Genomic DNA, 22720 nt, shown 5'->3' with positions numbered 1-22720 from the left:
ACGCCATCTATTGTAGTAATCAAGCATTTATTCAAATTCAAATATGGGGTCTTTGACTTCTTTATGCCAAATATTTATAGGAATTGCAATTCACTTTAGCAAGTTAGGCTGAATATTTCTTTTTTACAAAATGTGGTCTTAATGTCACGGGGCACTGAGCACCCAGCCTGAGGGACACACCCACTGTCTCACACACACACAAAGCACCTGCCCCGCACTGAGACACTAATTACTGACCATTGTCACCTGCACCTTGTTTGTTTTCTCCTCTACTAAAAGCCCACAGGAACTCCAGTACTGGACACTGCACATTCTTGCAGCATTAAAGATGATGCTCTGTGCTGTAGTGTGCTTGTCAGCATATCTGTGGTTTGCTTTCCAAAGATACTTTTAGACAGTTCTCCACTGTTCTCCTTTTGTGCTAATGGAGAATAAAGAAGCTCTTTGCTCACACTCGCATCTCAATCCATACTACTGTTCCATATGGTAGGATGCAAACCTGGTTTATGCTTACAGCATTATTTTCTAACAGAAAATGTAAAATGTTTTATAAGGCCTATTAAGATAAGTGATTTTTTTTTACAAGAAAGGAAGTGATTTTTAACAGTGTGACATTCACTGATGAATTTAAGCTTTTATTTTCTTTCGGTTATCTTCCATAAACGTGAAGATTTCAACATGTAAACACCAACAGTCGGACAATCAAAGTAAGAAGTTAAGCTAAATGGATGTCTTATCCAAACGGAATTTCCACTGCATATAATACAACAAACAAACAATTGCCAAATATGGTGTGTGAATCTACAGCTTGGTGCTTGATCAGAACAGCATATCTTAGACAATCTTGTGACATATAAAAGGCAATACTGCTCTCAGGTCCACAGACATCTACAATAATCTTCAATGCATTCTTTACACCAAATAAGACATTGTGGGTGTCAAAAGTATTCTAGATTATTCTGATGCTTGTGTTAGTAGTTTTGTTAGCAATGGCTTAAATAGACTGACCCATTTGTGCCATCCACCCATGAATATGATCATTTTATACTGTGAAAGCAGCCTATATTTGAAACCAACAATAAGGTTGCAGGAAAGTCAGTTCCCCCCCCCCCCACCTCTTCACTTCTTTGGCATCACTGGCGATGAAGATACCCAGTGTCTTCTCTTGCAACTTCACATTTCTCCCTGGATTAATCATCATACTGCAACACACACAAGTTAGTTTAGAGAAACCAACAACACCTTCAAGATATAGGGTATTATTTTATTTCTTGCATGTCACTGACATATGAACATTTTAGTACTTTGCATTTTCATATTAGCAACAACATCCCCAAGATCTTTGTAACGTTTGTTCAAAAGGAAACAAACACTATACTACAACAAAGGATACAGAACGGAATAACAATTAAATGGGGGTACTAGACAACTAGAGACGACAAATACAGGATCATAACAACCAAAACGTAGGACTATAACATAACCAAGCGGGCAGCGAGTAACGGAAGAGAGAGAAGAGAAACACAACAGACAAAGGACAAGAGACTTAACCAGACAATTACTGAACACGACGAGAGTAACCATAAATGAATAAGCAAACTGGAATTCAAAGGAATACAACAAGAGTTCACATAAGCTATAGTGAAACGAACTACACAACAAATGACAAATAGGGAGAAGACAAATTAACAGAAGCAACAAACGACAATACTAAGAGCAGGAACCACAGAAGAGAAGCAGAGCAAGGGGGAGACTCACGTACACTGACCAACAACAAGGGGTAGAACAGAGGGGTTTAAATGCATTGAAACATGGAGGTGAAACGAGACATAGGTGGGAACACTGAGGACAGGGGCGTGGCAGACAGAAGGGAAACCAAGGAAATGGGGAAAACTAGCCAGGACCAGGGAGGAGGGAGAAGCTGGACGTGACAATCGGCTTTAGGCATCAGTATGGTGGGTAGGGAGAGCATTTTCAGAACCCTTCATTTCACAGTAAAAATTTCAAGGGACTTTATGGGGTCTCACACGCAATAACTGATATTCACTGCATGGCCTGATCAAGTTACAAGTTTTTTTAATGGCAAGTTCACTCACTTGGCATTTCTCTCATCAGACTTGAACTCAATGGCTATCAGCAAGAGATTTAGTTTCACAAAGCACAGCCTGTAAGAAAACAACAGTGAGCGTTTCTGAAGGGATGTGGCGATGAAGTGATGTTCTGTATAATAGAATAAATACTTACTCACAAACCTCTGGGAATGATAATCCCACAAAGGAATTAGATAAGTAATCTGTGTACATTTCCTGGGATACTCCTTCCAGATAATACTTTTGCCATATCTCCTCTTCAATCTCATAAAGAGCAAAACTTATATTCAAGTCATTTATTACATTCAATATCACATTATTTGATATAGATAAATACAAATCAGTTAGGACTAATCACAACCATTCAGAGTCTAAATATATGTGTAAGGCAGCACTGCTTTGTGTGTGCTGCCTTAAATCAGTGGTAGATCTATGAGATTCAAACTACCAACAAAAATACAATATCAAACTGCAGATGGGACTGTTTAACATGTCTGCTGTCACCTGCTGCAATTTGTCATTTAAAGTGGGACTTGACTGCACGTTTTTTCCAATGATGCCTTCGATGAGATAGTTTAGAAAAATATATTTAAAAGTACCAGATTTAAAGCTAGCTATGTGAGGAACTGTGTATTCATCACTTACAGTAACTGGTTCTGATATAGACTATGGCAATGATATAGACGATATGTCTTCCCAGCATAAAACCACTACCAGTGGGCAACATTTTGCCAGAACTCTGGAGGGGATACCTGAATGGAGGATCTCATGGAGAAGAGGTTGGCCAGCATAGTAGAGAGACCCTGAGCCAGGCAGCTCTGGGCAATGAATCCCAGCTTCAGCTCAGCCAGACAGATTGCATCGTCACCCTCCCTCCAGTTCCAGCTGGGGATGTTCAGCAGGTGAGCCTGGGACCAGAGATGATGAGAATCAGCATCAGCTACACACACATCATGTGCACAAACATTTATGACCATGTTCACCCAACAGTGGCAATTGAGTACCTTAAATATTGAGCTTCCACTGTATACAATTACTTGTATAATTAAGCCCTGTGTTTCTCTTGTCTCATTGCTGGTTATTGGACTAAGCCTGTGTTCTATGTTACACATATGCATATTTCACATCACGTGTTCTCTGTACTTTGTTTGCATGTTTCATTGTTATCCTGTTTTTCTGTTTGGTTAATTCTGTTAACCTATACATTTCACACTCTGATTTCTCTATACCAGTATATTTATCTATATGTCAGTATTATCTATCAAATACGTCGGCTGAATATTATTTAAATAATAAATTAGGCAGAAATAAAATCATCATCTGTCTTGGACAGTCCAAAAGATTCACAATCTTGTGTGTTTGATCTCGTAATATTACATCCTTACCTTATTGTGATACTGTAGCATCTGCACGATGATACGTATGTCTGAATTGTAGTTCTTGATTGATATCACTCTAGAGGAATACACATGGAAAGTCAGTAGTAAAAGGCACACAAGATGTTGGCCAGCATCTCTTGAGTTTGTTCTGGTAATAGACATACGACACACCCAAATATCAACTCTAATCTACATTATTTAAAATTGGTAAGTATCTTTTACCTCATGATATTGGACGCATCCTCTGCATCAGGGTCTGAAGAGTATTTATTAGCTATAATCAAACAGGCATCTGCTAGTTCAATCTACAAGAGAACACAATAAAGAGTTTTTGTTGAAAACCGAAAAACAGAAAATACCCATAACTTCAAGAAATTTCATAAGTCAAAATTAGAGTGCCAAGGGCTCTGCCCTAATTACACTATAGGATTATGCTTGGAAAATAAGATTATGCTTGGGAAATAAATATTAAGACATACAATAAATAAAAATATTTCCAATTTCTAACTCTGAACAACAGCAAAATGTATTCCCTAAAATACCTTGACTCGAGCGAGATCGAAGGGGTCTAGGACAGAACCCTGGAAGAATACCACCTTAGTGAAGTGGCGTTTGAATAAGGCTTCCAGCTCAAGATTAGGTTCAATACTGTAACACACAAAACAACGGTATGTGAATGGAGACGCAGAGGAATACAGATGATTACATAAATGCATTTGATGTCTATTCAGAGTTTTCACAGCAATAACAAAGACTAGTCTCCTCTTATAACATCTGCTGGAACACATCAAGAACATGTGCTGGCAGGTGTATACTTATTTTAAACTGTGTGTGCTGTAGTTTTTTGTGGCAATGGCTTATTATTGAAATCTTTTATAGTTTGTAATAAATGAAAAACGCATAATTCATATACACTGTATTATATTTTCTTTTATACTTCTTCAATGTACTTACTTATGGAGAAAAACAATTTCCACATTAACATCATCCCTGTCCTCATGTAGGAAGTCTTTCAGGAAGTTGGAAACACTTTCCAGAGTAATATGACCACACACCACAATATGCCTGAGAAACAAAATTTGCAGTCATGAGACAAACCACTGTCAACAGCAACATGAGTCATTAAAGTTCAGTTACTCCAGTGACTCACATTGCCAAGCTTTTAGTAATCTCTCTGGAAAAAAACTTCAGATTTAAATATAATAAACTAAGTAAATTAAAACTATGATAAAATAATAAAAACACCCATTTCTAACTTGTATTTCAAATGCAAACCTTTAAACAAAAATAAAATCATTTACCAGCTGTACCTGTAAAAATCATTTACCTCCTAAACAAACAAAAAACCATATGCACAGACAAATCTTAAACTCAAAACTTTAAAACAGCCTACATGATTGTTTATGAACATTTGCTAGACTGCAAAATCAGCAAACATTTTCCTCTGCAGTCTATTTGGATAGTGTGGTGTGAACATGCTGCCTTGGGATTCGCTCTGCCTCTCTTATAGGTAATTGTTAGAGGCCAAGTTAGTCACTGTTTACTGGCATTGCAGTCTTATCAAACACAGTGTTATAGGTTGACCATTTTTTATTTTCATCTTCAAAATTGTTTCAAGTTTGGTCTTAAATCACATCCTCATCACTATATCATAATCTTGCACAGAACTTCCGAATGATGAATGCTGTGTGTGTGTGTGTGTGTGTGTGTGTGTGTGTGTGTGTGTGTGTGTGTGTGAGAGAGAAGCTTGGAGCACAGCCTCAAAATGGTTTAATGAACATGAAAGTGCACCAATCACAGTGACTGGAGGACTGTAATTGCCAATCTGCTGTCCAGAAGGCTGACTTCATCTGAGCTCTTGCATCTCTCCACTCACTACACTTCTTGGCTCTGACCGAAACCTGGATCTAGGGGTGTATTCAACTAAGGATTTTCATAGTCGAATCTGATTCGTCTGCTTTTCCCTTTAGTCGACTAATAGTCGAATCGGGTTTATTTTATTTATTTATTTTTAGAGCGCCTTAAACAGTCGTTCTCATTCAGGACTTTTTTCCTCTTCAAAGTAAAAACCTAAAACACTTAGATAAATGAATAAACACGGTAGGTTGGCTTTATTCAGCTTTTATTTATTTATTTTTTTTATGAAACGTTAGAGAACATTAACCGTCAGAGCGCATTTCACATATCGAACTGTCCGTGCAAAATGTCAAAAATATTTTAAATAAAATATGCCTGCCTGAAAATATTTTTAAAATTGCCACACAACAGCAAAAAAATACAAGGAAAGGTTCAAGTAACGGGGTTTAAAAGCAAACAATAACAAAAAATGTTTATAGACCTACTTGAGACGCACCGCGACGACACGACCGAAACGACAAACATTTTTTTTCGCCTTACGCGTTTTAAATGGTATGCCAAGTTGGTTGTTGTCGTGCGAAATGAAAGACGTTGATGACATAAGTTGCACTTTACTTTGTTTGATTCATCTTTATGTTTTTCAAAATACTTTTGAAGTTTTTTAGTAGCCATTATAATCTCGGCAGATGCTGTGTATTCTGTAGCGTGTTCAGCTCCGCTCGTTTGGATTGTGCAACAGCAGGGTGTGATTTATTAATGTGTAGTAAGGAAGATGCCTATTGTTAATGCGCAAACATCATTTTTTAAATATTTATTAACAGAAATTTGGATGATTTTATTTGACAAAAGGCTATATATAACGAAAACAAAGACATTTCATGTAACAACTAATGCTTAGCTGCATCCTTGGGCACCCCCATGCAGTTAGAATGGTACATTCGACTAAGACGTTCATAGTCGACTAGGGGGTATAGTCGACTATAGTCGAATCAGCGACTATTGCAGGTCACCCCTACCTGGATCACTCCGCAGAACTCTGCAACTCCAGCTGCTCTGTCTTTTGCCTTCTCATTCACTCATTCCCAACAGCGCCTTGGAAGGGGAGGTGGCACAGGTCTACTGCTATCTCCAGAGTGGCGTTTCACCCAACTCTCCTTCTCAGCTCTCAATTTCTTCCTTTGAGTTCCATGCTATCACTGTATCCTACCCCACTAATCTTCACATCATTGTGATTTATCACCCTCCAGGTTCCCTTGAGAACTTCATTGATGAACTCAGTCAATTCATCATTGAAGCAAACCTGCTCACATTCTCCTTGGTAACTTCAACCTTCCATCCGACAAACTACATTAATCTCGCATCCTTCCATTGTTGTCGTCAACCTGTCTCCTCCGACTCATAGAGCAGGCAACATTTTGGACCTGGTCTTTACACAAGCCACCGAAACATCTGACATCACAGTCACCCCACTTCACCACTGTCAGACCATCACCTTCTATCCTTTTCATTCTCCCTCCCTGCCATTTCCACTCACACTTCCACCATGCATTCTTTTTACTTTCACCCAAATTTGCACTCCATCGATCCCTCAACCCTTGCTGCTACTATTTTGTCCTCCCTTCCTCACCAGAACTGTCTGTCTTCTCTCTCACTGGACACAATTACTAATACTTTCCTCTCTATGCTTTCTTCATCCATCAATCTTCTGTGTCCTCTCTCCTCCAGGCTAAAGAGATCTGTGCCATCCACCCCCTGACTAATTGAAGTGTTACGCAGCCACAGGAGAGACCTAAGAACTGCAGAGAGGAGGTGGAAGAGAAGTCGCCTAGATGCAGACCTCAGCTCATATCAATCTCTCCTTTCAAAGTTCTCATTGGAAGTCACATCAGCAAAGTCAGCCTACTACAGAAAGAAATTGAATCAATTGCAACCAACACACGCAAGCTATTCAGTATTTTTTTTCTCTCCTTAACCCTTCCTCACACCCTCTTCGGTCATCTCTCACTCCTGAGGATTTTGTCATCTTCTTTGAAGAGAAGATTGCAGCAGCCCATCAGTTCTTCTCCCCAGTTCCCAACCTTCCTACTAGTATCACTAACCCAACACTCAACTCCTTGGCTTCTTTCTCCCCTCTCTCCTCAGACAAGATACATCAACTTATGACTTCCAGCAATCCTACTACGTGCCCACTGGATCCAATTCCTTCCACTCTTTTCCAGAATATGTCAAGAGATCTCCTTCCATTCATCTCAGCAATCTTCAACAACTCCTTAGTTTCAGGTCATGTACCTACCGTGTTCAAGATGGCAAGGGTGGTACCAATCTTGAAAAAAGCAACACTTGACACCTCTGACATGAACAACTATAGACCAGTATAACTTCTTTCTTTTCTATCAAAACTCTGGAATGAGCAGTCTATGACCAATTATCTCTCTTCCTCACCCAGAACCAACTCCATGATCCTAATCAGTCTGGCTTCAAAATGGCACACTCAACAGAAACGGTCCTCAAAGCAGTGACCGAGAAGCTCCATACTGCCAAGGCTAACAAGCTATCATCAGTTTTAATTCTTCTAGATCTTTCTGCAGCCTTTGACACGGTCAACCACAACATCCTCCTCTCTGTTCTTTCTAGCCTCGGTGTAACTGGCTCTTCTTATAAATGGTTCCAGTCATATCTTGAAGACCATTCCCATCAGGTAACATGGAGAGGATCCACATTCAATCCATGTAAACTTTCCACTGGAGTCCCCCAAGGCTCAGTCCTAGGCCCTCTTCTCTTCTCTTTATATACTCGTTCCCTTGGTGACATTATTTTGTCTCATGATTTCTCTTATCATTGCTATGCTGATGATACCCAGCTAATTCTTTCTTCTATTTCCTCATTCTGACACCCAGGTTTCTGGGCGTATCTCGGCATGCTTGTCAGATATTGCTTCATGGATGACTGCTCACCACTTGAAGCTCAACCCTAGCAAAACTGAGCTTCTGTACATTCCAGGTACCCCAAACCCACAAAACAACCTCACAATTTCCTTTGAGAACACCTTGTTAATACCATCAGAAACTGCTCGAAGCCTGGGTGTAACGTTGGACAACCAGTTTTCCTTCTCAACACATGTTTCAAAGCTGACCAGATCCTGCAGATTTCTCCTCTGCAACATACGAAGACTACGACCCTCCCTTTCACAGGAAGCTACTCAAGTGTTTGTGCTGTCTCTACTCATCTCAATGCTGGACTACTGCAATTCCCTACTTGCAGGTCTTCCTCTACGGGTCATCAGACCTCTACAACTAATTCAGAATGCTGCAGCACGACTGGTCTTCAATCTACCCAAGTTCTCACATGTGACTCCTCTGCTATGCTCCCTTCCTTGCTTCTAGTAGCAGCATGCATCAGATATAAAACCTTGATGCTTGCTTACACAGCCACAAATGGACTAGCCCCTCCCTACATGATGTCCATGGTCAAAAGCTGATCCGTACAGTGATCACTCAGAACCTCAATCTTGGCTCGACTCGAAACTCCAGTCTCATGAAAGACAAAGCTCCAGACTATTCTCTGTCCTGGCTCCAAGATGGTGGAATGATCTTCCATTAGCTGCTCGGACTGCAGAGTCTATTGTTGTCTTCAAGCATAGATTGAAGATTCACCTGTTTGTTGAGTTCTTAAAAGAACACTAACTTAGCAGATAGCACTTGCCGTTGTTCCTAAATTGTATGCCTGTCTATGGTTATTTGTGTTTCTTGGTAAATACTTGGTTTAACTTGCAAAAAATTAGGTATGACATTGACTCCTGTAGTTTAGTAGTAGTCTGACTCAAGGATATCTTGAATTCTGGCCTATCCATACTATTGCCTAGGATGAATTCTGTGATCAGATGCAAAGCACTTTGTAAGTCGCTTTGGATAAGAGCATCTGTGAAATGCTGTGAATGTAAATGAAAATGAAGATGAACATCTCCCATAGCCTGCACAGTCACCAGATCTAAATATTATTGAGCCACTTTGGGGTGTTTTGGAGGAGCGACCCAGGAAAAGTTTTCCTCCACCAGCATCACATAGTGACCTGGCCACTATCCTGCAAGAAGAATGGCTTAAAATCCCTCTGACCACTGTGCAGGACTGGTATATGTTTTTCCCAAGACAAAATGACGCTGTATTGGCCGCAAAAGGAGGCCCTACACCAGGGGTGGCCAACCTGTCAGAGACAAAGAGCCACTTTTTTTTTTTTTGCTGTAACAAAGAGCCACATCATACACTTGGGCACGCTTGAACATCACCTATCCCTTCCTCTCGCTCACTCTGTCAAACACACACACACACAGACCTCTGCTCAGATTTATTGTAAATGTCACACACAAACTGTGCGGGGGCAGTCATGGTCTGGTGGTTAGGGAACTGGTCTTGTGAGCTGGGAGGGTCCTGGGTTCAATTCCCAGGCCTGAGGCCATGACTGAGGTGCCCTTGAGCAAGGCACCTAACCCCAACTGCTCCGTGTTACGCATTGGTATGCGAACCCGCATACAACGCGTGATATGTTGAACTGGGAAAACCCAAATGCCAATCACAAAATAAATCAGTGAACTGAAACCGCCAAAAGGAATGCGGGAAAAGGGCAAAAGAAAAACATCTGTGAAAGGGAAACTCAAAACAGAAAGAGAAATTAAAAGATCGCGGAATACTCGATGCAAGAAAACCAAAACAATAAAAACAAACTGAAGACGCTAGGAGAATTAGCTGGCTCTCAAATCCTTCCCAAAATAACACACGAAACTGGATAGAGAAATAACAGGGCTGGAAATCCTGAGAATGGCCAGACGTGGCGAAGAGGTGAGCGAACTCGGAAAATGACAAAAAAAAACACGAACAATGTAAGTACAACAAAGTAACATGGAACGCTGCTCGCTGGCAGGTTAACTTGGACCTGAACCAGAGTTACAAACACGTCCCTTACTTTATCCCTGTCCCATTTACCTACCTCACACCCACTCACACACACTGTACATACTGTACTTATATTTTTATATTTCATACCTTATACTGTTATCTATTTTACATTTTTTTACCTTGCTTATTTAATGTCTATTGCCAGGCTTGCACCATGACCGTCTTGCACTATGTTGTCCTGCACTATGTTGTATGTAATTGCTGCTGTGATATTTTGTAGTATGTAACTGCACTGAGGCCTAGCCTAAAAGTGTTTCGTTGTGCTGTACAACACTGTTTCAGCATACTGACAATAAAGTTGAATTGAATTGAACTGACCATTCTCCCCATCAAGATCATATGTGATGCTTCCCACCTCATCACAAATGTTGAAGCCAGATGGCCAGGATCCGTGTATGATTCCACACTGTACAACAAATCTGAATAGAGTAGGCCTGAGGTAGTTATGCTAGTTATTCACATGCAGTGTAATAGTTAAATCATTGCAAACCCTAGTGTGATTATAGGACACTATGACGGCCTCCTTCATGGAGACAGAGGGTATCCCTGCCTGTCCTATAGGCCTACCTTATGACTCCCTATTCAGATCCTGCACCTGGATCACAGTCCCGCTACAATCAGGCCCACAGCAAAACCAGCAAAAACACCAAGAATTTAAAATGACCCTAGGAATCCTCGAGGCCAGGTTCCAATGCCTGAAGGGGCTCAGAGTAACCCCTGATAGGGCGTGCCACATAATAATGGCACATGTGGTATTACACAACATTGCAACCATCCAGGAAAAGCGACAGCCTACCATTTCTGACATGCCCACAGATGAGGAACCTTACATGCATGTGGGTGACAACAGAGATGGTGGAGTTGTCAGAGACTCCATCTGCAATCACTGCTTTCCACATTAAATCATGCACCACCACCCACCCCACCATCCACCCTGTAACCTTTTAATATACATTACAGTCAAATTCACTGTTATGTTTCATTATTTCATTTTTCCTGTAAATAAATATATTTTAGAATATATTTTAAGAATAAGATATAGTTATGTACAGCCATACCACTTTGTACAATATTCTTATACTTCATTTTTATCTGATGCCATGTGTGTTTCACACCACTGAGATTAGACCTGGAATTAGTAAATATTTAATTAAAAAAATATTTAAAAACTCAATACAGTATTATAAATGTGGAGAAAATAATAATATAATCGCACCCGTCTGCTAAATATAAAAATATAATTTTCACTCACGCAACTCTGTTGGCAATTTTTTGACATGCTGACTGCCTTTCTCTAGCAGCCAGAGCCGGAGTGGTTAATCGGGAGATTCGGGAGGATTCCCGATGGGCCGGCTCATGTCAATCTCTAGTTTGGGCCGATTGGGAGGGAAAAATAATTTTGGGCCGGATTTGAGCATGAAACTCCCGGGCTGAAAAAGGAGCCCACTCCGGCCCTGCTAGCAGCTACTGCAGTATTACATTCAGCCCCGTCGACAGGGGGGGACAACCGGGTCTGTTGTCCCGGGGGCCAGGGCCAGGGGGGCCCATCAAAGAGCCCAGCAATTTATTTTTTATTTAAAGTCTATAATTTTTAAATAATCTTAAAATCTTTGATTAATATAAAATTCTGTACTCAAAATAAGCTCAATGGCTAAAATATATATGTTTTTTACCTATCTGCATAGTTTCCATTAAGTGCATACACCCCCGCCTCCCACTGAAAAATGGTTTGATCCAGCACCGACCGTAACCGGCTGGTACCCGGTACATATAGATACATATATACATGTATCTATATGTACCGGGTACATATAGATACATACAGTGGTGGGTAGTTAAAGTAAATACAGAAATCTGGAGCGCAGAAAAGAAAGGAAAAACATTTACCTGACGAATTTTAAAGTTGCATTGTGTTCCAGGTTTGAAAAGTGCTGGAATTTAGGCTAAATCCCCCCGCTCAACAAGTTACGTTCGCCGTCACCCCCCCCCCCCCCCCCCCCCTCACTTCAGAATTTCCATCTGCGCCCCTGACTCTGAAGGCGCGCGCGAAGTTACAAAATTCGAGAGGTGCACGACCTCGCGAATCGACAGCGCGTGCCACTGTGATTACGTCATTTTCGCCGTGCGATTTTCCTAATCCCCTTAGCGGAATTTTCTTCGTTAAAAATGACTAGTGACAAATCGAGCTTCTATTTCTGGTGGTTTTTGTTGTAGCTGCTTGTGTTTGGAGACTGACTTCTATCACTCAAGCCGAAATTGAGCTTCCCCTCCTTGAAAGACCAGCATCCGCCACATTGTGTGTATATGTCTTTTTGTCCTTGATTACTATTAATGTCTTTGTGAATGACTGTCGCTGCAAAGGTTTACATGTCTGCATGTTTTTGTTATTGTATTTTACTTTTGTTTTGCCATTCAACACCTTTTGAGGTTTTTGAGACATACTTGCATCATGCACTTGTATTTCTTTTACTATGCCACATCACATTCATATCATGTTTGAGAGAAAAAAAGTGCTATTAACGCTTTCCACACTTGCAAACACTGCAGAAACCCAAATAATTCTATACAAATAAATAAAAATTAATGGAAACATTTTCTACTATACATCATTAACAACTGCTGTTCAAACACGTGTCCTACTGATTTTGTCTCTTTATGAGGAGCCCTGTTCTTTTTTCTCTGAATTTGGAGTTCTTGATCCACCATCTCGCAATCAACCTATGTCAGAGAGTGAACCACTTTTTGCATCAATGTATTACAAAAGGCTTGTCAGATAAGCATAACTTACTTTTTGCCTGGGGTCAAGGTATAAGTCCCTCCATATCTCTGCCGATTAAGGATGAGAGCAGCGATTTCTGGTACATAGCGAGCAAACATGGCCTACATGCACAAGACACAGAGACACATGCATGCAGGTGGGGTCTGTAGCAGTTGAGGTGGAACTTTCTTTCTCCCATTACAATATATGAACCACTATAAATCTTGCAGTTACTTCTGTTATGGAGATGGCCTGAGAATAGGACAGGAGACCAAGGAAGAGACTAAAAATAGAACAGAGGTTTCAGAAAGATTCAGCGACAGACAATATTTATAAAACACATAAAAGAGAAGTATAAAGAAAAATACACTAAAATGTGATTTTTATAATACAAAATTTCAACAAAAGAATGGAAAAAATCGAATAAAGTTTTCAGCAATAAAAATAACCTTGGATGGTTACTATCCTGTATGTTACAGGGAATCTTAAGTTAAGCAAGAAATGCTGTAATGCACAGGATCATTACACATCAAGAGTCATGTGTTTAGTCCAACAAACTCTCATGCAAGAGTTGAGTGGATAGCACTCCCTGATTTGACATAATTGCACAAAAATAATACCCGTAGGGCTGAACGATTTTGGAAAATAATCTAATTGCAATTTTTTATCTATAAATTGCGATTGCGATTTAAAATCACGATTTTTTTCCACTGTTTTCAGGAAACTCTGTTTCGGCATTTTTTATACAGCTCAGATACAGGGTTGCCAACTTTTCAAGATCTCTTGAAGTGAGACTTGAACCTGGAGTGGGTGGTGAACGTAATTTGTTGTTATCGGGGCGGTGTAAAATGGACAAAATTTATTATTATTATATCGCGATCGATCGATCGCCTGTGGTTGGCGCCAGAACGAACTAGTAACTTTTTAGTCTAAGACGCTCAATGCGTGAGAGTTGGCAACCCTGCAGGTATAGCAACTTGGCTAAAATATGTGCGTGAGTGCATTTGGTAGCGCATAACCAGTGTGTTTAACAGAGCCATGAAGCCGGGCTTGTTCACTATATTAACGGACATCATGTCTTTCACTATGAACTCTGTTACTGCCAGAGTTATTTCAGCATGCCACTTCCAATTATATCCATAAAACGGTTCGGTCAGTGAACCCTGTCTGCTGGACCGCGGTCAAGCTATCCGCGCTTTTGCGATTCATCCGTGCTTTAAATCTTATTGCGCCTATATGCGTGATTTTACGGTATTTCGCTGCTCACCGCATACTAAGGCTGTATAAGCGCAGAGAAACACTTGCGTATTTGAAGATGCAGCACTGGTCGTTGGCATTTTAGCCTTACAAATATCATACGAGGCTTTGTGGTGTTTTTTTTTATGCTGAAGGTTTGTAGTGTTACCTCGCGTCGTAGCAACAGTAGCAAGGCACGTTTTGCAGGGTACCTGACGTTGAGCAGCATCTTTTTTAAAGCCAAAGTAATTTCACACAACTGATGTGCTGCCCCTCTTTGGTATTAGACTTTCAGTTGTGTCAGCTTCTGTCGAGCCTGAAGCCATTGTGCAACAAGTTAAAGTGTGCTGTGTTAACTTCACTTCTCCACCTCCCTGCCTCCTGCTCAGGTTTGCTCCGTTCATCCTCGGCTCGGCTCGCTCCCAAGTCACATGACCAGTTTAAATCGCAGCCTGTGCGATTAGAGAATCGCGTGTTAAAATATCGCGAGATTATCGCAAATGCAATTAATCGTTCAGCCCTAATTCAAAACATAAACAAAAACAAAACAAAAACAAAAAACAATTTAACAAATATTTAGGTAAGTCGAAGGTACAAGGTCATTTAATTTCAAACATTTTGTGGAGTGCAGACTATGAAAGTAAAAAATTTTTTATCATGCATCAACCTTTGATAAAGTTTGTTTAGGAGTTTGATAAAGTAAAACTAGTTAGGATTGGTGCTGGAAGGAGAATCTGCATCCAGTTCTGGTATTCAAGAACGGACTGGCTAAGGATGTGATTACAGTGACCATGGGACTTAAAAACAAGGAGGACAAAAGAATTATGAGATTTGTTGTTTTACCAAACCACTGAGGATGAAAAACACCATGAAAATGCGCCCCAGGTCCGTTTGAGCAAAGATATCACCGTATCCCACTGTGGACATGGTTACCATGAGCAGATACACACATTCCCAGTAGCTAAGTGGTTGGAAGTTTTCAAAATCTTCCCAAGGATCCCCCGAGTTTTCCACCTGGAACATAACATAGATACTTTGAACATACCAGTTATTTGAACTTTCAGTTATTTTCTTTTCACCTACATTTACATGCTTGCATCATAGTGCAAGGAAAAATGGTCAATTAAACAGCACCTCATGTGAATATACTGTATACATTTGAGCTTCTCAGTGGGACAGTGGGGAAATTCTGAATAACTAGTAAAAGCTCATAAAAGCTGTACTATTTCCTCTTGACGAATGTGTTGGGATTATGAACTTACCAGGTGTATAAAGCCTGCACCAGTTAGCCATGTACTTATGAAGATTGAACACAAGTTCACCAACTTTATGGAATCGCTGCACAAAACAAAATTCACCTGGAACAGTGAGTACTCCCTAAAAATTCATGTCTCATCTCACAGAGCAAAGCAGATATGTTTGTTTACAGTAAGCTTTAGCAAGTATGGTCCCCATGGAAATAAATGATGGATTGTGTTTTAGGTAGAGGGATGGGAGCATTCCTAAATGCTTACATAACCACTAAAAGTTATAGCTATAAAACTAAGAACTACAATAATATAAATAGTAAATGTCAATCATAAGAGAAAGAATCAAGCTTGATTATCCAAAACATAAACAGAAAAGCAAATCAAGCACTTACCTAGTTTGTAAAATATTTAAAAGCTGTAGAATTTCGGACATCTGTATCAATCGTAAGGCCCTTAAAAAACGCAACCCTGCATGGAAAGATTAAAAAACAGGAACAAATGCAGCCATCATTTAACAAAGCAAGAGCTGCTCCCACACTGTGAGATATGAGGATGTCTATTCCAGATATATCTCCCAAATTCAAATTTACATGTATTTACATGTGAGTTTAAATCCCTCAGGCAAGGTGAACAATTATGTGGATTTTTTAATGCTCTAACAAACCTCTTACTCAACAGAAAGAAAAGATCTCTAAATACCTCTAATAGAGGATTGAACACAAGTCTCACAGCGCTGACCATACACAGAATCATTTTACTGGGAAATTCAGAGAGCAGAATGCAAATGGATCTAGAGTAAACAAGAACAGGAGTTACCATCTCAAAATGGCAAAATAAGTTTAAGGGCCCTAAACTACTAAAGATCAACTTCAGCAGCTCTATCCTCAGAAACAGTTCAGTCTCAGGGCTCCTAAGCCTACAAGGCACCATGCTCAGAGACAGCACCAACTCAGCATGCACACAAATCGCTGTAATACATCCCATTACAGTGTTGTTATATTAGAGAATACAGGGTAAATATTTGAGACGATTTTAACACCCCCCATCCCCATCATAAACCTTGTGTAGGGATGTCCAGACACCAAGTCATTGTTAACTCTGTCTGGACTGGATGGAAATTCCACTTCTCACCACCAGAGGTCCATAAAACCATCTCCTTAAGACTGGAGACTTCTCCCTAAGCTACAAGGCTCCAAGCATGCTGCAAACGATGTGTGTGTTCTTCCAGTCAGAAAGTCAAAGGCCATTCTGGCCTTATTTTACAAATTAAGTAAAGAATAAATAGTCGGTAAACCTTTGGTATCGCAAATATTTTTTGCCAACACAAGTAATAATCTTTGGATATATTTTTCAACACTGCTCAGTTTAATTAAAATCCTTATTCATCACCCACCACCCCATCATTCATAAGCTCTTACTTATCCTCCTCCAACCCATCACTCATCAGTTCTTACTCATCCCCCTCCACCCCATAAGGATTTCAAGCACCCATTCAAACCCTGGAATTGGGTCTGTCCACTCAAAGCTCCTTTATCCACTTTTTTTTCAACCGAACGCCTGGTGAAGGGTTTTGTTAGTAAGGTTAAAACTGAATTTTCCTTCATTTGGAAGAAATTATGTGCCAACTTGAAATGTAAACTGTTAAATCTTCCATGTCTGAACACAAATATCAATCAATCAATCAATCAAATTTTATTTATATAGCGCTATATATCAAATTAATTAATTAACCAAACAACATAAAATGTGTTTATATGCAGATGATATCCTATTTTCATTCAAATCTCATCTTCCAGTATAAAACGAAGACAAAATTCCACTGTCCTACCTATAAATGATATACAAACAGTGATGGCTTAGTTATCTTGAAAAAGTAATCAGATTACTGATTACTGATTTCTCCTTTAAAAAGTAACTTAGTTATGTTACATATAACATGTTACATATAACTGGGGCAGTCATGGCCTGGTGGTAGGGAATTGGTCTTGTGACCGGAGGGTCATGGGTTTGATTCCCAGACCTGAAGCCAAGACTGAGGTACCTTTGAGCAAGGCACCTTACCCTAACTGCTCCCCAGGCGCCGAGCTAGGGCTGCCCACCGCTCTGGCCACGTGTGATCCACAGCCCCCTAGTAATCACTAGTGTGTGTGTGTTCTAACTGCACAGATGGGTTAAAAGCGGAGGACAAATTTCGATTGCGGTGAAAAAAAATCACAACTGACAAAATATGGCACATTTACATTTTTTACATTTACATATTATTTGATTTTAAAATTACCTAAGTTAGATTACAAGTTACTTTTGTAGTTACATTCAGCAGCAAAATAAGTTTTTTTCCAGTAGCTACTCACTTTACTGGAAGTGTTTTACTGGAAGTCTCCTCACATACAATAAAATAAAATTTCAAGCATTTCTTAGTACGTTAGCCAAAATTCCAGCACTTTTCAAACTTGGAACACAATGAAACATTAAAATTCATCAGGTAAATGTTCCTTCCCCTGTTTTTGAGGGGTATTTCTTTACACTACTATAGGGGTGCCCACAAGTTTTCAGCTTGCGAACTACTTATAAGATGACCAAGTCAGAAAGAGCGGGGGGGTGGCAAACATAATTTGTTGGGGGGGTGACGCAAAAGTATAACTGAGCTAAGAAGAAAGCAAATATTTTTTACTAAGGAAAATAAAAATAGTAACGCACATTTACTTGGATAAGTAACTTTAATCTGATTACTGGACTGAAAATAGTAACTCGTTATCTTACTCATTACTGAAAAAAGTGGTAAGATTACAGTATACCACACACCTATTCAAATATTGCCTACCCTACTCAATACTACATTCATCACACATGTGGGTGAAATATATGGACACATACATGAGTACACATGCTCAATCAGTACAGTAACAGTATGTTAAAACAAACATTTCATTAATTTGTAATGAATTAAAACTTATGGGCCTAATAAGTCTGACCCTGAGCCAGTGGCAAGACACTCTCATTAATTCTCAAGATCAGCACTTACCCAGCCAACTCCTGTTCAGGTACGCAGACACAAATACTGGTGGCACAGTGAAGAAGTCCACAATTGAATTCAAATCCAGCCAGAACCACAGTTTATCATTAGCTGCAATGAACTGAACAGAGAACAAATTATACATATGCATGTTGTAAATGTTCACCTACATGCTAAAGGTCTGTAGTACACACTACATATATGAACATCAACACCGTATGCTATACATAAAAATAAAGAAGGTATAGAAATGGCAAGTGCATTTAATGCTAAAATTATTCAAATTAACTACTTAACCTTGATTTTAAATGTACTTGATATTAAAATATATTACTATGGCAGGGTAGAAGATCTATATAGGTTAAATACACTATTTTGCCAAAAGTATTCGCTCACCTTGCTTGACTCACATATGAGGATCTTATTCCTAATCCATAAGGCTCAATATAACGTTGGTCCACCCTTTGCAGCTAGAACAACTCTTCTAGAAAGGCTGTCCACAAGGTTTAGGACTGTGTTTATGGGGATTTTTGACCATTCTGTTGTGAGGTCACATACTGATGTTGGACGAGAAGGCTTGGCTCTCAGTCACCGCTCTAATTCATCCCAAAGGTGTTCCATTGGGTTGAGGTCAGGACTGTGCAGGCCAGTCAAGTTCATCCATACCAGACTCTGTCATCTATGTATTTATGGACCTTGCTTTGTGCACTGCTGCACAGTCGTGTTGGAAGAAGAAGGGGCCAGCTCCAAACTGTTCCCACAAAGTTGGGAGGATGGAATTGTCCAAAATGTCTTGGTATGCTGAAGCATTCAGAGTTCCTTTCACTGGAACTAAGGGTCCATGCCCAGCTCCTGAAAAACAACCCCACACTATAATCCCCCTCCACCAAACTTTTTACTTGGCACAATGACAAGTACCATTCTCCTGGCAACCGCCAAACCCAGACTCATCCATCAGATTGCCAGATGGAGAAGTGCGATTCGTCACTCCAGTGAAAGTGCCTCCACTGCTCTAGAGTCCAGTGGCGGCATGCTTTATACCACTGCATCCAACGCTTCGCATTGCACTTTTGTGATGTATGGCTTGGATGCAGCTGCTTGACCATGGAAACCCATTCTATGAAGCTCTCTGTGCACTGTTCTTGAGCTAATCCGAAGGCCACATTAAGTTTGGATGTCTGTATTGATTGACTGCAAAAAGTTGGTGACTTCTTCGTACTGTGCACTTCAGCATCCGCTGACCCTGCTTTGTCAGTTTATGTGGCCTATAACTTCGTGGCTGCATTGCTGTCGTTTCCAAACAGTTCTATTTCCTTATAATAAAGCTGATCATTGACTGTGGAATACTTAGGAGTGAGGAAATTTCACGACTGGATTTGTTGCACAGGTGGCATCCTATCACAGTTACGCTCTGGAATTCACAGAGCTCCTGAGAGCGACCCATTTCTTTCACAAATGTTTGTAAAACCGGCTGCATTCCTAGGTGCTTAATTTTATACACCTGTGGCCATGGAAGTCATTGGAGCTAAACCTTTTGGCAATTTAGTGTATGTGAAAAGATATAAATAAAAATAACAGAAAGGGGTTACAATCATGTAAAAAAAAAAATCCATTATTTTGTATATATTATTATTTTGTTTACAACATGATGTCATTATTGTCATAAAATACACATATTTTATGTATTTTTTTTCATATCTTTTACAAGTTTTTGTTTCATATTTAATGTGATGGTTCCTTACACGAAGGCCAAAGTACAGCAGGAAGAAGATGTTGAACGCCATGTCGACCTGCAACGTGAAGTCGGTGCGGAAGTCTGGGCAGGACTCTATAGGACTGTTAAAACAGGAACACATTACTCAAACTTCAGATATTTACATATCAGTAGATTCACTAGCCAACAGTGTGCTGTAGCTATTAACCTCTGAGGTAGAATAAATTAAATTTTAATGGGAAATCACACTATGTGCCAACAGGGTTAAGGGTCACAGTCATAGTCCTCCATGTTCCCTGGCAATCACTAAACTAGCAGGGCAAACTAAGTAAATATTCATACTGACCGAGACAGCAAAGACAGAATTCTTCATGGGTAATCTTTGATGATATCCCAAATCAATATATATCAGTGGGGAAACGTCAGGGCCCTCTACGCCCTCTCAGAGGACCTAAAATATTCTTAAAACATTATATATATAATTATCCAATTTTATTTTATCTACTTACAGTTTTACAATCGACATCTAAACAATTACAAAAACATAAGCAAATAAATTATTCACCCGTGTCTATTCAATCTGTGTTGGAAGGTGAGGGGTTAAGTGGAAGCCTGTGAGCCTGTGTCTCCCCCTATCAGCACTGTGATGCCCGCTGTTCGTTTACAGAGGGCCTGGCAGTTATAATTCAGCGCAATACCAGTTTCAAATGACAGCAAAATTGACCAATCATATCTTCCCTCTTAGTGGGCTGGCTTAACTGTATGATAATTTCCGCCCTCTGTGGTGACGCTAGCTGTCGTTAAGTCCTTTGACGTCCTCATTTACATATTCCGCTTCCGTGAACCACGGAGCTGTGAAACCTTATTTTGTTTGGAAACTTATTTTGCTTAACAAGTTATCTAGTACAAATGTTATTGTTTATTGCGTTTCTAAAGCTATACTGTCGTCTCGGTTTTTCGGTTCTTTCTTTATTCTTTATTGCAGTTTATTAGGAGAGGAAAAAAAACAAGTTTTCGGGGGGGGGGTATATATACTGATATATATATATATATATATATATATATATATATATATATATATATATATATATATATATATATACACTAATAATTTGTAGAACATAGTACACGCCTAGTATAATGAATCATAAAACCCAGATTAAATAGCAGTATAAAGAAATAAGTTGTTTATTTTCACATTTTCTTTCTACATGCAGCCACGACAACAAGACACTACTCCCTATTTACACAGCTTGTCATATGACCAGCAGGAGACCAGTAAAATCCATCACACATTACTCAGTGAACGTTTAAGTACAACATTTTAAATTCACAGACAGGAACATGTATCATATCACCTGCTTTGCCAAGAGAAATGTAAAACCTACACAGTGATTACCAAGACACTCTGGAACATAATAGAAATACAGTAAACACAAAAGTAGCCAAGTGACTGAATTCCATAGCAGTTGAATAATAACTCTTGTCTGGAGCAGATTTGGGGCAGTGTTTGGTTTCTGGCTCGTGACTGATAGGTCTCCTGTGAATAGAGAGCACGCCCTGTTGATGTCAATAAACATCCTAATGAGCTCCAGTCATATAAGACACTCTTCATAAATAATTATAAACATTATCTTCATAAATAATGAACACTGGCTAAAAATTATGACCAACGTAATTTCCGACACCACCTCCACCTTGCCATTATTTTAGACTATAAAAGACACATTGTCACATTGAGTGGCAGTTGACGTGTACTGAGATCGGGCTCTGTGCACCTGGCTGTACTAAACAAAGCCAGGCGTGCTCCTCTGTACTGCACATGCACGCTATGATCAGTCATTACATAGAAGAAGATGCAAAAGACCCAGTGATACGACAGACCCAGCAATACAGCCTGGGTCTCTGCTCTACTACCACCCAGTTAATTAAAAGGGTTGATTATCTGATTTTCTGATGCAATTAGTTATCTAATTTTAGTTAAGAGAACATAAAGAGTGGTTTTAGAATTCTTTTAACTAAAAGAAGGGGAGGCTGTCAGGTTTTATTCCATATATTCAGACTTTCATTCCATATATTCAAATTTTCGTTTCATATTCTCAGGTTTCATTCTATATATTCAGACTTCATTCCATATTCTCAGCTTTCATTCCATATATTCAGACTTTCATTCCATACTCTCAGGTTTCATTCCATATATTCAGACTTAGCAGTCATTCAATATATATAATTATTTCCTGAACGGCTTGCCATAATATATATATATATATATATATATATATATATATATATATATATATATATATATATATATATATATATATATATATATATTAGAGGTGGGACGCGATTAAAAAAATTAATCGAATTAATCGGAAGCTTTGTAATTAATTAATCGAAATTAATCGCATTTTAATCGCATTTCAGTATTTAACATGAGAAATATTAATTTAAGTTTGAATGATGAATGAATC

General features: G+C 39.4%; 1 protein-coding gene across 2 annotated transcripts in view; it reads right to left on the bottom strand.

Annotated features, from left to right (window-relative positions):
- Positions 1-22720, bottom strand: part of LOC143510485 (calcium-activated potassium channel subunit alpha-1a-like) — a 47305-nt gene that overhangs the window by 1755 nt on the left and 22830 nt on the right. For both annotated transcript variants that reach the window (XM_076999877.1, XM_076999878.1), the window contains exons 4-17: positions 20275-20368; positions 18542-18653; positions 15912-15987; positions 15532-15607; positions 15113-15283; positions 13064-13155; positions 4424-4534; positions 4012-4117; positions 3692-3774; positions 3476-3545; positions 2843-2998; positions 2245-2354; positions 2097-2165; positions 1116-1202 (exon numbers count right to left, since the gene is read on the bottom strand). In XM_076999877.1, coding sequence (XP_076855992.1) covers positions 1116-1202; positions 2097-2165; positions 2245-2354; positions 2843-2998; positions 3476-3545; positions 3692-3774; positions 4012-4117; positions 4424-4534; positions 13064-13155; positions 15113-15283; positions 15532-15607; positions 15912-15987; positions 18542-18653; positions 20275-20368 — 1413 coding nt within the window. The remainder of the gene's footprint in view (positions 1-1115; positions 1203-2096; positions 2166-2244; positions 2355-2842; positions 2999-3475; positions 3546-3691; positions 3775-4011; positions 4118-4423; positions 4535-13063; positions 13156-15112; positions 15284-15531; positions 15608-15911; positions 15988-18541; positions 18654-20274; positions 20369-22720) is intronic.

Source organism: Brachyhypopomus gauderio, chromosome 3 (genome assembly GCF_052324685.1).
Source record: "Brachyhypopomus gauderio isolate BG-103 chromosome 3, BGAUD_0.2, whole genome shotgun sequence".
Classification (NCBI taxonomy): Eukaryota; Metazoa; Chordata; class Actinopteri; order Gymnotiformes; family Hypopomidae; genus Brachyhypopomus; species Brachyhypopomus gauderio.
Note: the sequence above shows the minus strand (reverse complement) of the source record. Positions and strands in the feature narration are given on the sequence as shown.